At 36.2% G+C, this 23,247-nt stretch overlaps 2 protein-coding genes across 2 annotated transcripts; both read left to right on the forward strand.

Moving 5' to 3' along the window:
* Nucleotides 1–1,163: 1,163 nt before the first annotated feature.
* LOC117213357 lies at nt 1,164–7,313 on the forward strand (the record flags this gene model as incomplete). Its single annotated transcript, XM_033458710.1, has 2 exons — nt 1,164–1,312; nt 6,885–7,313. Coding segments are annotated over 2 exons (326 nt in total), but the record flags the coding sequence as incomplete, so codon positions are not given.
* A 13,449-nt stretch (nt 7,314–20,762) lies between these two features.
* Nucleotides 20,763–22,329, forward strand: LOC117213356 (venom serine protease Bi-VSP-like; the record flags this gene model as incomplete). Its single annotated transcript, XM_033458709.1, has 4 exons — nt 20,763–21,069; nt 21,577–21,774; nt 21,941–22,036; nt 22,108–22,329. Coding segments are annotated over 4 exons (798 nt in total), but the record flags the coding sequence as incomplete, so codon positions are not given.
* Nucleotides 22,330–23,247: the final 918 nt, after the last annotated feature.

Below are 23,247 nucleotides of genomic sequence, written 5' to 3' on the forward strand. Positions count from 1 at the left end.
GTATACACACCGGGTCAGACAAAAGTTTTCATTCATCCCAGTAGAACTTTCGTAGTCCTTGAGGACGAGTGTCGCTTCTCGTGCATCTAAAGTTTCGTTCAAATTAGCCGATTTATTTGAACTCGATCGACTGGAAACCTCTTTGTCACTGTGAATTTGTTACTTAATTGATACTCTTATTCGCCTTTGTCCTTTAAGCTCTTACATCCATTTTTAATTAGTCAAGTCGTTTGACTTTTCACAAGTATTTTGAAACTATTTTACTAGCGCGAATCTACTTTTTTTACTTGAGATTATCTGCTATTTTTATTGAAATGTATATGTACGTATATACACTTTTGAATTTTAGCCTTCTATTATTCTTATATCCTTTAAACGTCATTTCAAGCTTCAAGCGACTTTAACTCAAATAGCTCGATTTCAAGTTCTAACGTATACTGTAAAGCACACTTGCGAAGTGAAACAGTAAACACGATATGAAAACTCTCTCCCCAGTAAGAAATCGAATATCCAATTTCAATCGTGCTTCATCGATGAAGCATCAATGCTACGTAGAAGCATCGTGGCAGCCGCAATACGGATCCGTTGAACAAAAATTTCCTGGCACGATCGTTTTCGTAACGCTATTAGCCGTTTCAGTATCAGGGATGTTTTAAAAATCCGTATCGGATTGTACCATGAAGCGCAATAGCGCTTCGTTTATTTATTTACGAGAAGTGTCGATCAACTCGATTGCACTGCTCTTTTTTTTTTTGTCGAAACATACCGTTCAACGCGTTCACGCTTCACTTCATCAGCTATATCAGAAACGTTACACTAAAGAGTCAAAAGGTTGCCAAATATTCCTGCTTTACCTTTTGTTTGTGTGACGTTCTGTAATTGGTTTTCCAATTCAAGAGATAATTTATACATTAGTTTTTTCTTTATTTGGTTTACGATTATTTGAAAGAAAAGTAATTACGAGAGGAAACTCTGATAGACTAGTGACAAGCTACGTTCGGAACCGAGCGCGTAGTGAATTGACAATCGTAACCAAACATCGCGACACAGTTCACCACACTACGCGTACAGCATGATCACGCTGAGTGGCGTTGAAACGGTTAACGTAACTGCGCGTACGACCGTCGAATGGCAAAGATATTCAAGCTGAGAATCGTTTTCAGATGCTATAGACGACAACTGTACTGACTTTCAAGGAGAAACCATTCGACATGGTCTTATGCTTGTGCCGGGACCTGCGGTTTGCAGTCTCTGCATCTGCTATCATTCGATGCCGAAGTGGTGCCAGGTGATCTCATGCAAACCGCCCGTAGTGAGTATATGCTCATTACTTAAACACTTAACACAACCAGAGAGAAACTAAAGCACACCGTTAACGCTTGCACGCTGGTCGTTAAAGCACATGCTACGCGAATACGGTACACAGCGATTCATCTAACTTGCCTTGAATTACTTTTACAAAGAGAAACATGGACAGGAATAATTTTTTGTTACGAGTCGTTTAATTTATTCGTTCGTTAGGACGATTGGTCTGACAAATTCAAAGTCTTGTTCCGTATAAATATTTTTAAACAAGCACGTCATAAGCTTTGTATATTTTTTTTATCGCAACGAAACTGTTCAGAGAAATGTTGAAATTATTAATTACAAAAGAAGACATTTACGTTGTAAAAATGTTAGCGAAAACATTTGTGAAAAAGTTACTTTGTTATAAATTCTACAGAAAGAAATATTGAAAATCACGTCCCATTTATTCAGTTGCACGTATGAAAAGTATATTGCATTCGCGCAAAAAAATCCCTTAAGGATACATATTTTATAATAATTGGAGTGTCAAAGTTATTACGCGGATTGGCGTACACGTGCCTTTTAATGAAACTATGTTATTCATTTGTTATTCGTTCCTAACTTTCAACTTTATGATTTTTGCGGAATAAAATTTTATATTCCGGTTCAGTGTATAAATGATTCATTTTAAATTTAATAAAATTGCAGTTACAGCAGAACAAATAATCATTTGTACTTTATTAAAATGTTCTTTTAGCGTCTCGTTTTAATATTTCTCTAATAATATTCTCTTAACCGTTATATTTAAATGAAGGTTTTCAAAGCAGAGACGTACTTTAACGTAGGAAATGGACGTACATTTATAATGAGAATTCAGAAGCAAAAATATTTCATACAAAAATAAATATTCCCCATGTGTAAATAGTTACGTTATTACTTTTATGTGTATCTAATGTCCTTCCATGCAAGGTAACGTATATTTGCTTCTTCGCTTCTGAGTAATAAAACCTGGCATTCATGCGGCTGAGAGGTAGTTACGCGCCGACAACGAAAAACATAAAATGAATAAAAAGCATGAGCCATCCTATAAAAAAAATAAAGCTGCTTTTATCTTTCATTACATATTCGTCAGAATATTGTTAATAAATATTTAAGTTCAGATTTCAGCTTAAATAAATGCATAGGATTGGACATTTATTTATATATGTATCTGTTTTTTTTTTTTTTTTTTTTATTTGTTGAAATTACAATCAATTCTCGCGTTGAGAATTTTCAGTAATTTTTCTGGCGTGGCGCAGTGACATGGCTGTTTATTTACAATAAGTTAATACTTATTATAGATAGGTATAATTTATAAGTATTATAAGTAAGTGCATATGCTTAATTTGGATAATTAAATGAATCCAACGTTTAGGTCTAGCGGGTAGTGCCCCTTCAGCCTGCGAATCTGGTCCGTCGTATCGAGTAGTCCAGTGATTAGGGGGTTTCGGTGTTTGTTGACTCTTTTGCTATATCTGTCGCTATATTTTGCTATTTCCTCTTTGACTGTAGGTATCTTGAGGTCGCGATGGATGGTTTCGTTGGTAACATACCAAGATGCGTCTATTAAGGCTCTTAGCGTTTTCGATTGGAATCGTTGTAGTATTTCGATGTTGGAGTTACTTGCTGTTCCCCATAGTTGGATTCCGTAGGTCCAGACAGGTTTTATTACGGTCTTGTAGAGGGTAATTTTATTCTGTATGTTTAGTTTGGAGCGTCGGCCCGTGAGCCAATAGAGTTTTTTTAGTTTGTCCTTTAGTTGCTTCGTTTTATCTGAGATGTGTGTCTTCCACGTTAGTCTCCTGTCCAGGGTCATGCCCAGGTATCGGACTGTGTCTCTGCTAGGAACTATTGCATGGAAGGTACTTGAGGCTATTGAGGGTACGCAGTGAGTATCCGAAGACATCTGGTTGCCATATTGCCCGCGGTGTGCGGCCTGGGCTAGGTAGAGTGTTACGCGACGTAACACAATCAAAATTCGAATGAACCACCCAACGGAACGAGCATCGATCCCTATAGAATCTCTTTGAGCATTCTTCACTAAGGAATTGTCGTCTTTTACCCCATTACGTTCTTCCATCACAATCTTCGTAATGGTAAATGAAAAAGTAAAAGTTTTTAAAACGCGATGGCGCTATCACTTTCTAAAAGCGTCGTCTTTACATTTCCGATGACCACGGGCACATCCGACTGCCAGATATACAATGTATTATAAGAGTATCATTACCATACTTTTCATGAAAAGAGCAATTTTTCTTGATAACTATACTCTGTAACATAGATTGAAGTCGCTGATTTGATCCCTCTGATATCGTTGTCTTATGAGAGTCTCGCCTGGTCTTGATTGGTTCTGTTGACTCTTATCGTTGTGAAAAATCGATTCGTTGTGTACCTTTTTTGTATAGAGAATTATTTTGTGGTAGAATATAATGTTGTAATATTTGTGGTCTTTACTTTACTAATTTTGTCACTGAGCCGCTCTTTGGTTCGTTGAGCGATTCATATTCCGCATATATTCCGTACTTGCTTCGCTTGGTACTTTTATAATTTTCGCAGTTACAATAAAAAATTTAATTCTTAACAGATTAAAGATTTAACCTCTTGCTTTATAGTGTACAATAATTTTTTTTTCTTTTTTTTTTGTATAGGTTATGTGATCCATAGTTTGAGTAAGTAGTACATATATATATATATATTTACGTGACAAGCTTTCATTTCAATCTATATTTAAGATTAATATTTTATCAGTTTCTGTTCGTAACAACATCGAAGTAGTCAATAAGTTTGAAGAGTATAATTAAGGAAGTTATGAAGCAAGAGGTTAAGAACAAATTCTGAAAGAGGTTATGTACAACTCAGTAGTACTGCTTTACATTACTTTGCGAATTACTTTTCAAGCATAAAAATAGTTTAACAGCCACTTATAGTTACTTCCTTACCATTACATTCATTAAATTCGTTTGATTTTGTAAACAAAATAACCACGCTGACCAGTCTCTTATTTAAAATAGAATTATTTTGTCATATATCCAACAGTTTACTTTCTCTTCGCTTTGTCTCGTATTACGACTTTATAACGGTGTTTCTTTAAACTTTAAACGATCGTAATAAATGTATTTACGGACGATGACTGATATCTGGTCTGTCTTAAAGTTTCAACTAATTAGTGCCCCGTTACTTTGGACGTTATGAAATGTTGTATAACCAAAGACTTATCTTCTCTTTTGGTAGTTGCATAAGAGAAGACTGAGCCATTGAAACGCTCGAATAGATTAGCTGATTCGCTTAACGTATTTTTACTTCCGACGAGCTAAACACAAGAGCAGAAAGCACATAAGGAATAATACAGAAACGTCAAACGTATACAGAAATATATTTCGTAAAAGCATTAGTACGTAACATGTCTTTATAATTCTATTTATGTATAGTAAAATGGCTTGTTTCCATTTTCATGAATTATAACTGACGTTTCAAAGCATTCATGTAGATATGTAACTCTCGTTAATTAATAATTTAACAATGCGTCATGAAACGTATCATTTTCGTTTCTTCCTTTGTTTCGTTATACACAGGAACGAATTTGTAAATAAAGATGTATAATCAACGATAACATATGACAGCGAGTATAATAACTGTCAGCAAAGGAAGAGGTCGGTAAAATGATTGTGGTTGATTTCAGTGTATCGGTAAATAAGCTTCGACAGACGTTGCCGGGGGACTCGGTGTCGGTGAAACCGCGTCGATGAAATGATTGTCAGTGATTTAAAGATAACCCAATTTATTGATCTGTCTCCCCTTCATGGCGTTGTACGTCTCTCTATAAAACATATTCTACCTCGGAGGGCTGAAAAATTTAACTTGGTCTCACTGGACTGGACTGTAAGTAAGAAAATTGAAATGCAAAATCCACGTGTGAGCGCAACGGTTTAGATGGAAAGTTCGATAGGACAATTATGTATATTAGCCTGAAAGAAAGCTCGTGGCTTCGCACGCAACACGTAATTTCCCTCGCTGAAATAATCCTATTACAACGATACGATTTAAAATTTTCCTTAACAGACCTCGCAATGTAATTCTTCATCTACAATTTTTTATTCGGCCTGAAACAAGAGACTTTCGAAGCCTTATAGAGTCTCGCGAATCTAAAAGTCAGGTTTCAACGTATTTTCGCGTCTTATTCTATAATACTGAAGACATTAAAGGTGTTAACGATTATTGTCTCACTATGTACGTACATCAAACGAGTACTTACGTAAGAGACGAATGGAAATGGAAACAGCCGAGAATAATTGAAGATAATTTGAATACGTTCCAGGCTATAATACAATTTCTCGTGAACCGTAATTGATTCGCAGAAGGGAATTGCTGCTTCTCACGACTAGCAAAGTGTTTCGCAAAAAAAAAAAAAAGAAAAGAAAAATGGTATCGGAAGGATAGAAAAAAAGCGGTGGCCTACATCAAGCAATCTTCATGCCGATAATGCATTTATTATTCAGTTCGTTCATTTTCTATCGCGTAACAGACACTGGGATAACTGACAGAACGAGCGTATAAATCTTGCATCTCTCAACCTGACTTCTCCCAATTCGTATACTTCCATCCTTCGTATAAGTGACAATGAATCAGAAGAGTTTCATAGCAATATTGAACAACATACAGTCAACTACAACACCATTAGATACATCCACCATACAGTCAACTACAACACCATTAGATAACAGCAATACAATAGATTATAATTTTCTACGCGTCATTGATTCATCATCATCATTTTCCATTTTTTTAGCATATGTAAAAACGTATCTGACGTAATCTTACCTCGCTCTTTGAGTACAAAAATCCATTCAAATGAAACAAAGGGAAAAGAAATAAGAAAACAAACACTCACATACGAATCTTCATTACATAACTGTATGTACTCCTCGAGGTATAATTACCCTTTGTCGCTGAAAGTATCAAACTACAAAACTTCCTTTCAAATTTTCAGAATAAGGAAATCAGGATCATGATAAATAATTGGAACATAATTAAAAATAATATATCTTCTCTATAAGATAATGAATACATTGGTTCATTTAATTTTTATGGATATTCAAACGCTTCTGTGAAATAAAACGTCAAGATTGTAGAGTATAAAATTCATAGCTATGAAATAACTAAAACTCTGATGTATTATTAAAAATATACGTTAGGTTGTATGTAGTGATACATACAAAGATTACATGTACAAACCCATAATTAACACAATGCTACCGCAACCATTCTGCAATCTACCTTGCCCAAAACACTCTTCCAGTCACCTCCAAACTCTTCAATTCTCTCCACCTAACCACCCATAAACCATTCACAAACATGCAATTCTCGACAAAAGAAGAACTCATCGTCAGTTGTCCTTAACATCTCGTTCATTCATTTGGTCCCTATCCCCCTATTTCCTCCCACTGCGATGATCGCACTACATTTTTCCACGTCTCTATTCTATTCTCTGGATGATCTGAATTCTCGAGCAGTCGAGTGACGATTAATCTGTACAATTGATCGATTTCTTTTTACTACAGACGTGCAAGAAATTCCGTGTTGGAGAGCGATGTTGCGAGTTCGAGTGCCTGGATCATCTGAAGAACGTTACCGGAACTGGTATAGTTTATGTCGTTGATGATAATAATTCCTCCACGACTCAGCAACAAGAACTACTCTGGGTGATGAGCTTAATGGTGCTGTTGCGGCTATTTTAATTTTTCAACAAGGATCCAGATGGCGCCGTTGACGAAATTCTTTCATTATAAACGTCAACGATCAATATCAGCCATCAGGGAACGAAGAAGGTACGCTGTAACGTGTCTGAGTAATTATACCTCGAGGAGTACATAGAGTTATGTAATGAAGATTCGTATGTGAGTGTTTGTTTTCTTATTTCTTTTCCCTTTGTTTCATTTCAATGGATTTTTGTACTCAAAGAGCGAGGTAAGATTACGTCAAATACGTTTTTACATATGCTAAAAAAATGGAAAATGATGATGATGAATCAATGACACGTAGAAAATTATAATCTATTGTATTGCTGTTATCTAATGGTGTTGTAGTTGACTGTATGGTGGATGTATCTAATGGTGTTGTAGTTGACTGTATGTTGTTCAATATTGCTATGAAACTCTTCTGATTCATTGTCACTTATACGAAGGATGGAAGTATACGAAATTGATAAAATTATATTTACGAAAATAATATTTACGAAGAGAAAGTAAACTGTTGGATATATGACAAAATAATTCTATTTTAAATAAGAGACTGGTCAGCGTGGTTATTTTGTTTACAAAATCAAACGAATTTAATGAATGTAATGGTAAGGAAGTAACTATAAGTGGCTGTTAAACTATTTTTATGCTTGAAAAGTAATTCGCAAAGTAATGTAAAGCAGTACTACTGAGTTGTACATAACCTCTTTCAGAATTTGTTCTTAACCTCTTGCTTCATAACTTCCTTAATTGTACTCTTCAAACTTATTGACTACTTCGATGTTGTTACGAACAGAAACTGATAAAATATTAATCTTAAATATAGATTGAAATGAAAGCTTGTCGCGTAAATATATATATATATGTACTACTTACTCAAACTATGGATCACATAACCTATACAAAAAAAAAAAATTATTGTACACTATAAAGCAAGAGGTTAAATCTTTAATCTGTTAAGAATTAAATTTTTTATTGTAACTGCGAAAATTATAAAAGTACCAAGCGAAGCAAGTACGGAATATATGCGGAATATGAATCGCTCAACGAACCAAAGAGCGGCTCAGTGACAAAATTAGTAAAGTAAAGACCACAAATATTACAACATTATATTCTACCACAAAATAATTCTCTATACAAAAAAGGTACACAACGAATCGATTTTTCACAACGTTAAGAGTCAACAGAACCAATCAAGACCAGGCGAGACTCTCATAAGACAACGATATCAGAGGGATCAAATCAGCGACTTCAATCTATGTTACAGAGTATAGTTATCAAGAAAAATTGCTCTTTTCATGAAAAGTATGGTAATGATACTCTTATAATACATTGTATATCTGGCAGTCGGATGTGCCCGTGGTCATCGGAAATGTAAAGACGACGCTTTTAGAAAGTGATAGCGCCATCGCGTTTTAAAAACTTTTACTTTTTCATTTACCATTACGAAGATTGTGATGGAAGAACGTAATGGGGTAAAAGACGACAATTCCTTAGTGAAGAATGCTCAAAGAGATTCTATAGGGATCGATGCTCGTTCCGTTGGGTGGTTCATTCGAATTTTGATTGTGTTACGTCGCGTAACACTCTACCTAGCCCAGGCCGCACACCGCGGGCAATATGGCAACCAGATGTCTTCGGATACTCACTGCGTACCCTCAATAGCCTCAAGTACCTTCCATGCAATAGTTCCTAGCAGAGACACAGTCCGATACCTGGGCATGACCCTGGACAGGAGACTAACGTGGAAGACACACATCTCAGATAAAACGAAGCAACTAAAGGACAAACTAAAAAAAACTCTATTGGCTCACGGGCCGACGCTCCAAACTAAACATACAGAATAAAATTACCCTCTACAAGACCGTAATAAAACCTGTCTGGACCTACGGAATCCAACTATGGGGAACAGCAAGTAACTCCAACATCGAAATACTACAACGATTCCAATCGAAAACGCTAAGAGCCTTAATAGACGCACCTTGGTATGTTACCAACGAAACCATCCATCGCGACCTCAAGATACCTACAGTCAAAGAGGAAATAGCAAAATATAGCGACAGATATAGCAAAAGAGTCAAGAAACACCGAAACCCCCTAATCACTGGACTACTCGATACGACGGACCAGATTCGCAGGCTGAAGAGGCACTACCCGCTAGACCTAAACGTTAGATTCATTTAATTATCCAAATTAAGCATATGCACTTACTTATAATACTTATAAATTATACCTATCTATAATAAGTATTAACTTATTGTAAATAAACAGCCATGTCACTGCGCCACGCCAGAAAAATTACTGAAAATTCTCAACGCGAGAATTGATTGTAATTCCAACTAATAAATAAAAAAAAAAAAAGCTGTTGCTGTCCCCAAGCGCCAAAATACGTTCTGACTACTATTTTATGTATCTCACAGAAGTATGTCTTCATTCATCATCTCCCATGTCATCCACCAACGTGTTCTTAACATGTTATCTCCTAGTAAAATATTGATGTTGAGTCAGATATCCAACTGAATAATCTTTTCGGTGTCTACTATAAGACATTTAAAACCAAGGCTCGTACACACGTGTGCTTATACGTCAGATGTAATACTTAACACGAAACCTGCTTATATTAATATTAAATTTATGCATAGTAGGATGTTCGACCTTTGTAAAAATGAAATTATAATACATACAGTTTCACCGTGGAAAAGTGAATCCTTCTAGCATGTCCACGCAAATGCAGGGGAGGGAAGGACTGTGCATGCACCAAACAACTTTACGTTCGTAATTTTTCACACAAATGTACAACTGCAGGGAAAAAATTATCTCTGATTTTTCGGATGTTAGGAATCGACAATATCGCATAACGGAATGCTGTGTTCTACGTATTCTATTTTTGTTACGAAAGTGGTACAAACGAAGTCCACATAAGAATAGTACAACAAAATCGGTTCAGGTTAGGTTATCCTGCAGATATCGCGGCTTTTGCATTGGAAATCACGCAACTGCCAGTCTCGTCGTTCCTTGTAAACGAAAGAAAGGTATTGTAATCGGTCGGAATTAACATAAAACTCGTCGCATGCGACCATATGGCCTGAATGTTGAATAAACGAGAGTAGAGCGCGAGCTATGTGATTCTAACCGTTTAGGCGGAAACTAATGATTGTAACCAGAGCCGAGATATATGCCAATATTACTTTGCTCGACAAAGCGTATAAGATGAGGAGAAAATCGCGATAAGGTAGAACAAGAGACAGATATTCTCTACGTAAAGCAAGTCTGTCAACTAGATTGAAATCCTATAGCTATAACTACAGTGAATCCATATTCTGGCGAATTGTCTTTTCACAAATGAAGCTTCTGAAGAACGGAATTGATACAATAACTACTGTTCATTCATAACTACTGTTGTAAGAATCTATATATTTGTCTATCTATATCTATATATATCGATCTATATATATTTGTCAGAATGTCATTTTATCAAAAAACCCATCCTCTGTAATCATAGTTTAACGAAGCATAATTAATAGAAGAGGTAGAGCGTTAAGTGGAGATGATTTAATCACAGTTAAGTAGATAAATCTCTATATTAGTCTCTTTAATTAAAATGTCCTACGTTTTATTTGCGTCATTTTTTTCTTCATCCAATTTAAAATGTTTAAATAACAATAGCCTATACAATATAATTTTATGTAAAAAAATTGATTATACCATGTTTATTACAGATATTTAACATTTTTGTGTACATACAAAATTTAAATTATACCTCGCTTGAGAACAAAAATTCTATTTGTTTTCCTAACATGTACTAATAATTATTGATCAAACTAGAAAAAGCTGGAGGAGATTACTTAGGAAGATTACTTAGCATCTTATATTCCTGGCAAGGCTCGAACGTTTTATCTTCCTTTAGATTTTCCTAAGTTTTCATTTCTCTGACTTGCTATTTTAGTTAGCTTAGTATACGTGCTATACATAGGTATGTATAGTGTCATGATCGCGACAGTCGTGAGTTACCCACGCTTTATCCTCTGTAAACTATTTATAAAAGAAGAACAAATTACATGTTAGAACTTTCATTCAATTTACCAATACAAATAATTTTAAACAAGAAAAAAGACCTAATGCAGTGGTTTCAACTTCAAACATATCCAACAGTTATTTACGAATAAATAGTATAAATCTTTTAGCAACATGAAATTCGCGATATTTATTCAAATATTTATATTTACAGTGCGCCGTCAGCAAAGAAAACGTGTTTATCGAAACGTGCGCTATCGATTTTATGCTTTTGCCACGCAAACAGGGAAATTGCAACTCAAAATTGAATTCGCACTGCAAAGCGTTGACGTTACGACATCAATTACATACTTCAAAAACACCGAAGGTATCACACGGAATCAGAGAGATTCTATGAGAAGTTAAACGCATAGTCACCCTATTGGGAATAGGATTGCTTTGATTCGAGCTCAAACATAGGGAAAGCTGAAAGAATCTTTTGCGGATCTTCCTTCTTCTCTACGTTGGATTTTATACAAAACGACTTTAGCCTTTTCAAGGAAATACGGAAATAAGGATTTTAGATAGAGAGATTTATCTGGAAGGAAATGGATAGAAAACGTAGAACCAGTTCTTGTTGGTTGAAAGATTTTTTCTCTTCGCAGAGATTCAAGCTTTAAAGAACGATCAAATATGTGCGCAGCTGACTTACGCGTGAAGTTATTATTAAAAAAAATTATTGCATTTAAAAGGATAAATATTAATTTAAATTTAAAGAAATTGTTTGTTTAATTATCATAAGTTTAATTTAAATTTAAAAAAATTGTTAGTTCAATTATCATAAGTTTAAAGATATGTAGATATTGTATTTACATATCGAAAATCAGACAGCAATATTAATTAACACACCTAGTCAAACGCACACGTACTTTAAAACCGTGCTTTAAAATCGATATTCGCTGAAACAATACATCGCTCTGCGCTTCCAATTTGTTTTCGCACGAAGAATCAGTCCACTCATTGTTACCGTCACCATCTCTACCGTAATCTATATTACTCGAATAAATTCTATATCTTGATTGGAAAATCACATATTTTAACGAACTTCCTTATTTTTTGTTTTTTATGACTTTAATTGGCAATTTCCATAATGTTCTATAACTCGACAATAGACTGATAATATTTCAGGATATATATACATACATCATGTTTTTGAGGATTCTGTAGTAAAATAATTATAGGAAAAACAAACTATTTAAGAAAAAATTACCACCTTCGAGTAATAAATTATAGAAGGTTACCAATGTAATTTAAAACTTAAAAATAATCTATTACACGTAACAAAGAAAAAGATTTCTTCGCAAACGGTAACTCGAAAATTACTATTTGGGTTAAGAATTCATTTTCAAGGTTCTACAAGCACGAGTATCTTATGGATATGAGATTTCCAGTGTACATTTTAATAACCATATTTCATATTGCATGCTGCGGTCCGAGAAAAATCCGCAGTTAATATTCTGCTAACCCCTGCTGCTTTTAAAGACCATAAGTAGTCGTCCGTAAGGTTCAAAAGATTTCGAGTAGATTTGTATTACGTATTTTATCTTCTAAAAGGGTCGTGTTTAATTAATTGAAAATAACGAAACTGTAATGGGACATTATTATCAAATATTAAACGTGGTTCCATTGGGTACTTTTATGGTCTTTGCGAGATATATATGCATTATACGTTGCTATTAGCAACGCGTAGCAATGAACGATGGAGAGCAGTACCTTCATTATCTCGTCTCGGTTGTGTACATATCAGTAATGCACAGTACTCGTACTAAATATCTTACAAATTCCATACAGATTTTCAGATTAGTTTCGAATAATACCAACACGACCATGATAGTCACAGTACAGTATTAAATAGTGCCACTATGCATAATACACTCCTAAAATGTTTCTACAAATATATTTGTCCGAATATTTTTGTCAGCTACTATATCCTAACCACGATTTATTAAACAATATATAGATTTAAAAAAGAATATATAACGACATTACTTGTTTAGGCTAGATTGGTTTAACTTGTATAGTTTTAATAACTGTGTAAGATCAAACAAGAACTTATCGTTAGTTTGGCGAGATTTGATTACACGAAGCAACATAATTGCTTTGAAACTCAGGACAGAAAACAATGTCAACCGGTAGACGCGTTTGTCTGGTGAACGTGTAACGCGTGAATAATAGATAGCGACAATCACGCGAACGCTAGTTACAGCTGACTTGGCTTACATTGTAGCATTCAAACTAGAGTATACGAGCCGTAAGCGCTATTGAAAGTTCAAAGGCCGACTAGTGAGCTTCATCCTATCTCATTTTTTAATCAGGCGATGGATCGACGAATCGTATTGATTTCGAGGATTATTATAGTTCTGTGGGAATTTTAAAGCGTGGTTTGTCTAATCTTGTCTCGTTAGCTACAGACTCTTTGGCGAGCAGCCTGAAACTTGATCCAGTTTCGAGAAAATGAAAAATTCGTTTCTTCTCTTTGCTTCCCTGTTCCTTCTTTCCTCCTTTTTCCCTTTTTACATCGCTTTGTTTTACATCGCAATTTACATTTATTTGTAAAGTTTGAATCTCCTCGATATTGAAGATGTTGAAGCTGCAAGTATGTATTTCATTTTAATCCATTCGAGACCGAGATTTAATTGTAAGACGATACCTAGGTGTCGGTACGATCTGAATGTTTAGTTAGAATAATTCTGCGTTTTACTCTCTCCAGGGTATCCTTTTCATACTTTGATTTTAAATCGATGACAATCTTAAATAGTATGCTTCATATTTTTAAAATATAAAATTATATACTATGTTATTCTATAATGTATTATGTACAGTTATATATATATATATATAATAATTCTATATTGAAAAAAATATGAAATTAACATGATACATACATTACTACATAAGTTATATATAAAATATGTATATTATACCCTTGCCTACCGACTGATATGAATTTCTTTCGGTCTCGAATGCGTTAAAAGAGAGCGCAAAGAAGTCGAAATTACTTATTGTAATTAGTAAAACGACCTGAGAGGCAGACAGATACAAGAAAGAAGGAATATTATATTAGCGGCATTATCATGTTTTTGCTCTCTTTAAGTCTTTCATCGAGACAGACAATCAAACAGGTATTAATCGACCAATTTCTCCAAGCTGATAACTTCGAATTGATGTTTATATATAAGAAGTGTTATGTGTTAATCTGTCTAAATGTTTAAAAGGTGTTATAAATTAAATGTTGTTAAACGATACGTAATTGCCTTTTGATCGTAAATTTTACTATCAAGGGGTCTTTTATGTATGCGTAATCATTGTGAATTATAACAATTTATGTGATCGATATTAAAGGTGTTTAAAAGCATGTATTTTTTTCTATATTATTATTCTCCTATATTATTATCCTATATTATTATAGCATTCCTATATTATTATAATATCCAATTACATGTTGATACACAAGATATACAGATTATTATTTATAACGTTTTGGTTTTCTTAATTGAGTCATTCATTTAGTACAAATGATAAGAAATTAGTAATAATTCACAAAAAAAGGATATTGTAGTAGAAATATTATAAAAAAACATTTTCTGTTTTAGTGTAGAGTTACTCCTTCTTACAGACAGTGTCGTACAAATCTGTACGTCTCTGAGAAAATGTAGGTATCTGAGCCCTTACTTCCTCAACAACTTTTAGATCTGATAGAAAAAAGAAACATACGAAGTAATAAGTAATGCTTACTAATAAATTCAACAAATACAGAGGAAGATGGCTAAATCGATAAATTAACGAGACTAAAAATTAATTACATCATGGATCTCTCGCTTTTAATTTTAAGCTGTAAATTACCGATATCGGTGACTTTTTTTTTTTTATTTATTTGTTGAAATTTTTTTTTTTTTTTTGATATCGGTGACTGCCATATTCTCTTGAGTTTCCAAATCGTAAAGAATCTTTCCCCAGGGATTGGTCAACTGTGTATGTCTCCATGCGACGTAACTTGCTTAAGGAACACGAGCCGGTGATATGCGGGCAACGTATAATTGATTATCATTCGCTCTGGAACGCTGAAGTAATGACCAGTGCAGTGGTCCAGTGATCATATTGAATGCCGCTGGATATATCAGCATTTGGCAACCTAACCCAGAGAAGCAGGAAATAAGAAGCCACCGAATACCAATTAACTTCGTACTTGCACGGTTCACATTCCATCATTTCTGAATATGCGAGGATAGTCCTCTTATTGTGCTTTTAATTCTTTTATTTGTTTCATTTTCAGCAAATATACTGGTTTTTTAAATTAAGCTTCTTTTTATACAGAGTTACAGATTATATTAATTTTATATAGAATATATTTAAGAAAGATATTTAATTTTTTGCTAGTTAAGTATTGATCGATTAAGTTACTGTACCTTTGTTCCGATAAATGCGTGCCATTTCCTCGAATCTAATATCATAGCAAATGCCAATACCTATTTTGCAGCCCTTCACATCGAACGTCGTTAGGGAGTTACCAGGACTGAGTGAATCACTCTCTCTAAAAGTAATCTTATTAGAAATGTCGATGTCGAATAGATGTACCTAATAACATAAAAATCGTAGTCGCTAATTCTATTGCTGCAACTTTTGTAATTTAATATCAAAGTTACCAACTCCTAAACTTTAATTATTTTTTATTTAATAACTGACAGCGTTTTTATCACTTTCTTTTATTAAAAAATCTTATCATTTAATAATGTTTAAAAAGGAGAAAAAATAAGTATTTTCGTATGTGAAAAATTTATATTACACATTACAACAAAAATGGGCGTTTCCCGTATCATAACGTATTTTATAAACCGTAAATTATAGAATTGGTTATAGTATACGTATGTACATATGTATATTCCTAAATTATTCCTAGATAGAGTCACTTTCTTCACCCCAATATTTTCAAATTCAAAGCCATAATACCTTTCGGTGTTTTGCTATCAAAGTTCCATCGGGACCCTAAATAGTACAGGTATTGTACAATTTATCGCCCTCTATTTCAGGCATCGTACCACCAACTACATAGATGTTGTTTTCTTTAGCTGCGTTCGATGAAGCAACGCTCGTTTCACCATCAGGAATACTCTCGGCGTATTTTGGAAAGTACTCTGCATTGCAATATTTCAATTAATGAAAAATAACTGTCTTTTGTTCCAACCATAAATTAAATTGAAATGTTTCAGTTTTTTATTTTTTAAATTATTAAAATAACTAAGTTTCATATTTCGACTTAATTAAATATGCAATTACTTAGCTAATAGTATATATAATAAATTGTTTCTACAGGTTCAAAATGAAAAATGAATATTTAGAAATATTTAATTACGACAATGCTATTTGTGTTAGCATCAGTGGCTTGTTACTCAACGACTTTGCTAGTACTTTTTGAAACATGAAGTTAGTTTTCAATTAACACTTGTGGCGGATCGGTATCAACAGGACGCTGACAGGACGAGGCATCAACGCGGCGCAACACCTCCCGGGCGATCCGCTGGTACCAACCGCCAACACTAGAGGGCTACGACGACAACGAGTCTGTCTGTCTAACTCGCTAGCGGTCGAATATACGAGCGATTGTTACAAATACCGCACCTAGCGAGACTCCCTCTACATCTAAGGCAGGGACTACCGGGCATAGCCTTACTGACGAGTCCACCGGTAGTCCCGGGACGAAACGCACTCTCTTTCTCTTTTCATCCGTCACACACTTATACTAGAGGCGGAATTATAAATGCAAAATAATTGATAATACTAATTTATAAGTATCCAATTATTAGTATCTTAAAAAATATATTTATACAAAAATCACGATAATCATGAAAATGGGGAAATCCTATATTCTCGACTCAATTCACAATTTATTTTGTATATTAATTAGATTCCGCGCTCATCAGTACGTACTCACTGGCGACATCGAGAAAATGTATCGGCAATTCCTCGTACGACCAGAGGATCGGAAATATCAAAGGATATTATGGCGCAGCGCGAGTGGAGAAACAGAAACATATGAGCTTGACACTGTAACGTTCGGTTTATCCGCAGCCCCGTATCTAGCTATTCGGTGCCTCAAGCAACTGGCAGAGGACGAAGGACATCGATTTCCACGTGCAGCACAGGTACTGCAGCGGGATTTCTACGTCGACGACGCTCTCACCGGAGCTGAAACGAAGGACGAAGCCCTCACGCTCAGAACAGAACTCACCAATTTACTTCAACTGGCCGGCTTAAACATACGAAAATGGGCGTCAAACGATAATGACTTATTACACGGACTTTCCTTGGAAGAAACAAATCACCAACATTTTTTGGGCGACTCGCAAACCTTGAAGACGCTGGGGGTGTTTTGGAATTCATCCGACGACTCTATTCTTTACTCGGTCGAAGTCAAACCCACGCCCTCCCGAGTCACGAAACGAATCATCAGCTCGGAGATTGCAAAAATTTACGATCCGCTCGGTCTGCTCGCACCGGTGATTGTTCGGGCCAAGATGCTACTTCAACGAATATGATCGTCGAAAATCGATTGGGATGAATCACTTCCGATCGAGTTACATACAGAGTGGGAAAGGTACTATGCCCAATTACCCTTATTAAACAACGTCAGGTTCCCACGCAATGCAATAATCGAGTCCGCAATAGAAATTGAACTGCATGGTTTCTGCGATGCCAGCGAAAAGGCTTACGGAGCCTGTGTTTATCTCCGAACCCTTAACACCAACGGCCGTGTTTGGACCCAACTTTTAACCGCAAAATCGAAAGTCGCCCCGCTCAAGTACCAGACCATTCCTCGGCTCGAGCTGAGCGGAGCACTCCTTCATACGTCCCTGATGTCGACAGTACAACAAGCCCTATCACACAAAATTACTCGAACTATCTATTGGACCGATTCCACTATCGTCCTCCATTGGCTCAATACATCACCTCACACCCTTAAAACATTCGTCGCTAACAGAGTCTCCGAAATTCAAACAAAAACCAGCATCCACGATTGGCGCCACGTTCCTACTGACGACAATCCCGCGGACTTAATATCACGCGGCCAAACACCCGAAGAGTTTCTGCGCCCAACCATCTGGCAGCACGGTCCTGCATGGCTCTACCAGTCGGAAGACATGGGCGCTAACACCGCAAATTGAAGTACCGGAGCAGAAAGGGGCGATTTGTCTGTCCGCAAACCCCGCCGATTACAGTTTGTTGCAAAGGTATTCATCCTGGCCCAAGTTGATACGAATCATAGCTCGTTGCCTCCGTTGGAAACAGAAAAAGAACCGAGCGGCACCCCTAACTGTTACCGAATTACGCATAACGCACAATAAGCTGATAAAATTGTTGCAAAACATCCATTTCTCCGAGGAAATTCGTACACTCCAAAAAGATCGGAACGCGGCGATAAAGGGTAAGCTCACGCGACTCAATCCGTTCATAGACAAGGAAGGAATATTGCGAGTCGGGGGTCGACTCAGTCATTCGTCGATGACCTTCGCCCAGAAACATCCCATAGTATTACCTAAGTCATCCGTTACAACACGCATCATAGAACATGAGCACAAGATCCACATGCACTCCGGAACGCAGGCTACGTTATACGCAGTAAGCCAAAGATACTGGCCCGTCGACGGTCGAAGTCAAGTATGGCGGGCGATCAAAGGCTGCGTTCGCTGCTGCCGCGCTCAACCACCATCAGTAGAATACATAATGGGTAATCTGCCGGAGGCGCGAGTAACGGAATCTCGCCCATTCACTAACGTCGGCGTCGATAATTGCGGGCTGTTCCACATCAAAGAAAAACGAGATCGTAACCGTCGTCAGATAAAGGTATACGAAGCCATTTTCGTATTCCTAGCAATTATAGCGGTACACATCGAGCTCGTTGGCGATCTCACTAGCGAAGCCTTCATCGCCGCTCTTCGCAGATTTATCGCTCGAGGGTATTGCTCCACCATCCATTCTGATAACGGCACCAACTTCAAAGGAGCAACCAACGAATTACGAGAGTTTCACGATTTATTACAATCGGACGATCACAAAGAAAAAGTAACCGCATTTTTAGTCGACAAACAAATCGAATGGCGCTTCATTCCCCCTCATTCACCGCATTTCGGTGGGCTATGGGAAGCAGCGGTGAAGTCATTTAAACGCCGCCTCAGGCGTGTAGCCGGCAACGAGTTACTCACCTCTAAACAATTGAATACTCTTATCATAGAAATAGAAGCAGTCCTCAATTCCCGCCCGCTAACTCCTATCTCCACCGATCCAAATGATCTCCTAGTCCTCACTCCCGGACATTTCCTCATTGGCGATTCACTAATGTGCTTACGTGATCGAGATTTCAGAGACATTCCATCGAACCGACTCTCCAGATGGCAGCATATCCAACAGCTTAAACAGCATTTTTGGAACCGCTGGCATAAGGAGTATTTGAACGAGCTAACCAACCGCAATAAATGGAGCAAGGGTGGACACGGCATCCAAAAGGGCACAATCGTCATCCTCAGAGAGGACAACTCTCCGAGGGCCGAGTTATCAAGGTTCATCCAGGCGCCGATGGTGTCATCCGGACAGCTACAGTTCAGACGGCAAAGAGCGTTTTGGATCGGGCCGTCAAAAGGCTTGTCCCACTGCCAATTCAACCCGATCTCGAGAAACCCGAACAACTAGCCACCGAGACGAACTAAGATGGGAACTTCAACCACACCTCGCTAGTTTGATCGTTACCCTCTCAACGGGGGGAGAATGTTACGCCATGCGGCTTACCATAGGTCATATTCTTAACTATCGATCGCGGCACTATAATGTCGCAGACGGACCGTCGCGTCTGCCCGGCAAACAAACATTGTAGTGGCAAGCGCATGGTTTATCAAGCAGGGCGACTTCCAGAAACGTCGACTCGTGGCCGTTATTTTACCTCGCGTAAAAGAATGTGGCGTGATTCGAACGTAGTGGGGGTCGCCTTCCAGAAAAAACGAAAAAAATCGAAAGGCGTTCAGAACTTTTCGAGAAGTCGAACCGTCAACACATGTGGTATGTCGCGCATTACTTATCAACCAAAACGCAGTTACATTTTTTTTGTTCCATTTATATCTTTCTAGTTAATAAGTTGTTGAAATAAACATTAATTTATTTGTGTTAATTCTGTGGAATTTCATTGAACTACCCTTATTATCATAATCGAAATAAGGGGATCGATCAGTTCGTGGCGTCGATTATTTAATCGTAACGGGAACTTACAACTCTCGTTGACGTGCTATCTCGCGATCGCGTCTCTCCGCGAACGGTCGAAACAAAATGATTCACTAAAAACTGTCCTGAATTCCTAAGAATTTATTTACCGCAAAACTGACAAAGTGTTTATTTAAAAAATGAGGTTGAAGGTAGTCCTTTTCTTTCATTTCATTCATTTTCATTTTCTTTCTTAAGTATGGCTAACACAATATCTAATCAATTAAAATTTTATATTTTCACGTGAAAAGTTTCTTTAGATAATTATTATCAACATGATGACTAACTCTTACGGATTAATACGTGTCTGTAGGGCAATCCGGTGGACTTGATCGGCTTTTTACTTCGAAAGTTGAGTAATCGGTGTCGCTTTCTTACGCATCTTTGAACTGTATAAATGTTTTAAAATTGTTTGATCCAGAATGTACCACACCGGACAATCAAGAAGGCAGGTGCCTTGACTACAGAAAATGTAAACCTCTGCAAGAAATATGGCAGATACAGTACCGTACAGCCACCGATTTTTATAGACGATCAGTGTGCAGATACCAGGGCAATGTTACGATCGTTTGCTGTCCGAACGATCCAAACAAAGAGAAGAGAGAAATTTTAATAAAAACTGTGTACAAGTATAAGGCTTTGCGACCACCATACTGTGGTTTTAGCAACGTCTCTCATACCAGGCTGGTCGATGGTAAACCAGCTGAACTTGGTACGTTTTATGTCTTTCTTTCCGATTAATAATAAGCCATTTACTGCAAAGAATGAACTTTAAAGGCATTAAACAGCACATCAATGTACATTTCAATTAGACTAAATAATAATGCTATGATTTCATCGGTAGTAACTTTACTTATTAACTTGAATTATTTCTTTCTTTTACTTCATGTTAGGAAGAGTATCTTTTTGCTTGAAATAAAAAATTGATATAGGAGTAATAATATGGATAGAGATCAAAAACTGTTAGGGCAGAAAAAACACGTTTGAACTTTATAGTTCAGTATAGTTCAAATAGAAATTATATAGAATTATTTAATAATTTGTATTCCACTGGAATAAAAATTTAATTTCTGTCTTTATCAAATCTCTATTTCAGAGTATTTGTACGTATGTACTTATCGTCTGCTGTATGATCGAATATCGAGTAGGTAATAATCGTTGTTACTCGTTACGTGAGAAAAAATTATGTATATTCACAACTATGACTATTGCATTTTAGGCGCTTGGCCATGGATCGCTGCATTAGGTTTTCGTAATCCCCGAAACCCAGACAAACCACTATGGAAGTGCGGAGGTTCCCTGATATCGGCTAGGCATGTTTTGACCGCAGCACATTGTGCACATATGGATGGAATAGAAAACATACACAATCATAATATTGCCATTCTTAGATTGGTGGAGGAGGTGCCATTTTCGAGTAAGTCCTCAAATATTGTTGAGTATATGCTATTGAGTATTAATGGAGAATCGTTTCCTAAAATTTCTTACTGTACACATATATTGTGTCATAAAGCGTATACAATTCTTTCTCATACTTTTGGTCATTCGTTTCCTGCATTTTCATTTATTTTTTTATTTTTCAGGGTACATATATCCCATTTGTACGAAAGAGCCCCTACGAAAGAGCAACTTCGTGGGCTATAACCCCCTTGTTGCTGGATGGGGAGCATTAAGATATAGTAAGTGATATCAATTTTATAATAAAATTAAACAGTTCCAGTCTTAAATATCTTTCTTATTTTCTTCGTAGGACGACCACAACGTAATGCATTAATGGAAGTACAAATGCCAGTGATTAAGAACGCCGAATGCAAAATAGCTTATCCCAAATTTCCTAATGCACCTGATATGAATGATGGTATAATATGCGCCGAACATGCTCAGGGTGGAGAGGGTTCTCGTACGATAATTAAGTTACAGAGTTACTACAAACTATACGGTATCTGAAGACACGTCAATTCGAATTAACATCAAATCGACGTCTTAAACATTAAAAATAATAGATAAACACAATTTAATAGTTTTGCCCAGTTCTCACACCTCATTATGGTATTTAATCTAATTTCCTTCTAATCTTAGTTTTGCTCAAAATACATATAACATGTACATTATAAATTGGAGTATTTCAATACACAAATCAATAGACGATTATTACTGTATATAAGTATAATTTCAATACAATTCGATTGATATATTTCAGTATCTTTGATTAAAAATTTAACGATCCTTTCAGGCTGACCGCGGCGGACCACTGCTGATACAACATGAATTAATCTCGTATTTAATAGGTATTGTGTCCTATGCTTATAAGTGCGGCACAGCTGGGTATCCCAGCGTTTACACTAGGGTCACATCGTACCTTGACTTCATTCTCCAAGCGATGCAATAATATGATATTACTGTTCCATAAATATCATTGTGTAAAAAACGTAAAGTTGGATTTTCTTATTGTGGAGATAAGAAACAGCTCAAATTTACATTGTTTTGTACGTTACAAATTATAGGCTTAAAATGTACGAAATGTAACTTTGAAACGACACTAATTTTTTACGCACGATAAACCTCCACGACTTAGGTATGTAAAGATGATAAACGTATATTAATTCTATTAATTTGGTAATAATAAACCAACTTTCTGAGAAGTTCTGTAAATTTCGTTTCTGTTGTATCAAGAGAATAATGGAATATTCCACTTAGATCGTATACTTCTTGTATGTACATACAAAATTTTCTGGCTAATCTAAAACACTTCATAAGATAGAGAGCTTCTGGAAATTCGGACACAGAGTGTGCATAAAATACAAGATAAGTCTCGTGTCTTTCAAAATTATTTTTTATTCGCTAAAAACGTCCTGTGTACTCATGCAATCACATGCAACCTCGAAACTTC

Source organism: Bombus bifarius, unplaced genomic scaffold (assembly GCF_011952205.1).
Source record: "Bombus bifarius isolate JDL3187 unplaced genomic scaffold, Bbif_JDL3187 scf7180000008751, whole genome shotgun sequence".
Taxonomy (NCBI): Eukaryota; Metazoa; Arthropoda; class Insecta; order Hymenoptera; family Apidae; genus Bombus; species Bombus bifarius.